Source organism: Aplysia californica, unplaced genomic scaffold (genome assembly GCF_000002075.1).
Source record: "Aplysia californica isolate F4 #8 unplaced genomic scaffold, AplCal3.0 scaffold00540, whole genome shotgun sequence".
In the NCBI taxonomy this organism is placed as follows: Eukaryota; Metazoa; Mollusca; class Gastropoda; order Aplysiida; family Aplysiidae; genus Aplysia; species Aplysia californica.
Window position 1 is genome coordinate 145,969 of NW_004797810.1, and position 2,500 is coordinate 148,468.

Sequence of the window (2,500 nt, forward strand, 5' to 3'; positions counted from 1 at the left end):
ATTTAGGCCACATATGGCCTAAATAAGCTAAACCCCCCTCCCTTTACCTTATTTAGGCCACATCTTATAGTAGATTTCTTGAACTAACCATGGATTCGGAAGGTCGAGATTCTACTGATCGTTTTATTTAGTGCGGGGGATTATTTCAAAATAGAGGATGATACTAAATGAAAAATGGACCAAGGGTAAAAGTTGTGTGTCTGTGTGTGTGCGTATGTGTGTGTGTGTGTGTGTGTTTGTGTGTGTGTATGTGTTTGTTTTGTGTGTGGTTGTGATGAGAGAGAGAGAGATCTAGAGAGAGAGAGAGAGTAAATGTAATAGTGTGTTTGTATGTGTGTGGGTGTTTGTGTGTGTGTGTGTAATGTGTGAATGTTATTGTGTGCATGAGTGTCTATCTCAGTAGTACGGTCCAAATGTACATTATTTTGTTGAGAATTTTACATAGAACTCAACTACAAAACACCTTTATACAAAGTCACAGAAATATTCTTTTTGTGCTTATTGAGGTACAGTACAGGGTGATTTTACCTGTAAGGATAATTGGACAAAATGGGCAATATCTTTATTGCTAATGGTCATATTTAGACAAATCCTATATCATTTTCTTTTTTTTAATTTTCTTAACTGCTCACAGTTATTAAAGAGTAAGCCAACTAGATCAAGGTAGTAATTTCAGATTCCTAATACTAATATTATGGGCATTCTTAAAATATTTTAACTTGTTTTTAGCGCTTTTCTCAACGTAAAACGGATTCCGTTTAAAAAAACACAACAACAATGACCTTATCTTTCTTTTTCAAAGTATTGTGCTTACATTTGTGTGAAACTATATTCTACGCTTTTAAGTACATGAAAAAAGCTAATAAAGTCAAGCAAAATGTTTTTCAGAGACATAGATTTAGTAGTAGGCCCACTGGAACATTTTATAAACTGTGAAAAGATGACCAGAAAATAACAAAATTATCTTATGATCTTCACTTGCACTTGCAATTTTTTGGACAAATTATAGTCTACCTCTTTATCTTTTTTTAAAAAACATTTTTTTCTTCACTATTCATGACAATTGGCATGTATTGTTTTCAGTTATTACCAAGGAAGTGGATAGGCGGACCACGGGGTCTATCTAGCCAAAAGGATAGGTGGACCCCGGGGTCTACCTAACAAAATGCTAGGTTTTAGGATGTGAACCCCGGAGTCAGTGTAGTGAAATAAGCAGGTCTAGGTTTAACTAAGGATCGGTGGACCCCGGGGTCAACATAGTGAAATAAGTAGATCTCAGTTTATTTTATAGTAGGACTGGCGGAGCCCGTGGTCAACGTAGTGAAATTATAAGTAGATCTAGGTTTAATTAAGGATTGGTGGACCCCGGGGTCAGCATAGTGAAATCAGTAGATCTAGGTTTAATTAAAGATTGGTGGAACCTGGGGTCAACGTAGTGAAATAAGTACATGTAGATCTAGGTTTAATTTTAAGGATTGGTGGACCCTGGAGTCAACGTAGTGAAATAGGTAGGTTAAAGGTGGACCCCAGGGTCTACCTAACGAAATACTAGTTAGGTTTTAGAATAGGTGGAACCTGCGGTCACCGTAGTAAAATAAATAGGTTTAATCAAGGTGTCCCGGGGGTCCACCAATCCTTAATTAAACCTTCTTATTCCTCTACGGCTATGGTGACTGCGGGGTCCACCAATCCTTTTAAAATTAACCCTAATTATTTCACTACGCTGACCTCGGGGTCCAGCAATCTTTAAAGCAACCTACTTATTTCACTACGGTGACCCCGGGGTCCACCTTTCCTAAAATCTAGTATTTCGCTAGGTAGAGCCAGAGCAATGGCAATTTGAGCCCAATTGTATTAATATTCTAAAAAAGAGTCCTACATTTCTTTAGTGTGCAAAATAATGATATATTTTGTAGTGTAAAAATAGTAAGACTGGGGTCTGGGCTATAATTTGAGAATCGCGATAAAACAAAGTCCCATAAACTTCGAAATTGTGTTTCAAAACTGATCTTTGACTGAATCAAAACTTCCGATTTTCGATGGAAATGCTTGACCCGGAAGTCAACATTATATTATGACCTTTATTTTAACATGGATATGTGGATTGGAATAGAATCTACGCTGAAATGGAAGATCGGTTTTCGAGCCGCCGGGGGCGGCTTAGCGTACTGACGGCACTTTAGCCGCGCCGCCCCCCACGGCTCAGCGTAGCGAATGAGTTAAGTATTTACTGTAAACTGCCCTGGAAATTTAGTGAGGCAAAGTGAGAAGAACTGTTCTTAATTTGTTACTGAAAAAAAAAGAAATTTAATTTGTACTTTAAGGTTCTCAGCTGAGTAAAAAAAATGTTTCTTTTGTTCTCAGCTTTTAAAAAAGTATTGATTTTGATATATATATGTATTCTCAGCTGAATGTGCTGCTGGAACTTATGCTGTTGATGATGAATGTGAGTTTTGTGACATCGGCTATTACCAGAATGAGACTAGACAGACGGAATGCA

At 37.4% G+C, this 2,500-nt stretch overlaps 1 protein-coding gene across 1 annotated transcript in view; it reads left to right on the forward strand.

The window, feature by feature from the left end:
* The window catches only part of LOC101847445 (signal peptide, CUB and EGF-like domain-containing protein 1), a gene marked incomplete at its 5' end in the record, with an annotated part of 45,465 nt that overhangs the window by 41,138 nt on the left and 1,827 nt on the right, over nt 1-2,500 (forward strand). Inside the window, 1 exon segment of the mRNA XM_005106518.3 lies at nt 2,408-2,500. This exon segment is cut by the window's right edge and continues 15 nt beyond it. Within this exon segment, the coding sequence (XP_005106575.3) occupies nt 2,408-2,500 (93 nt within the window).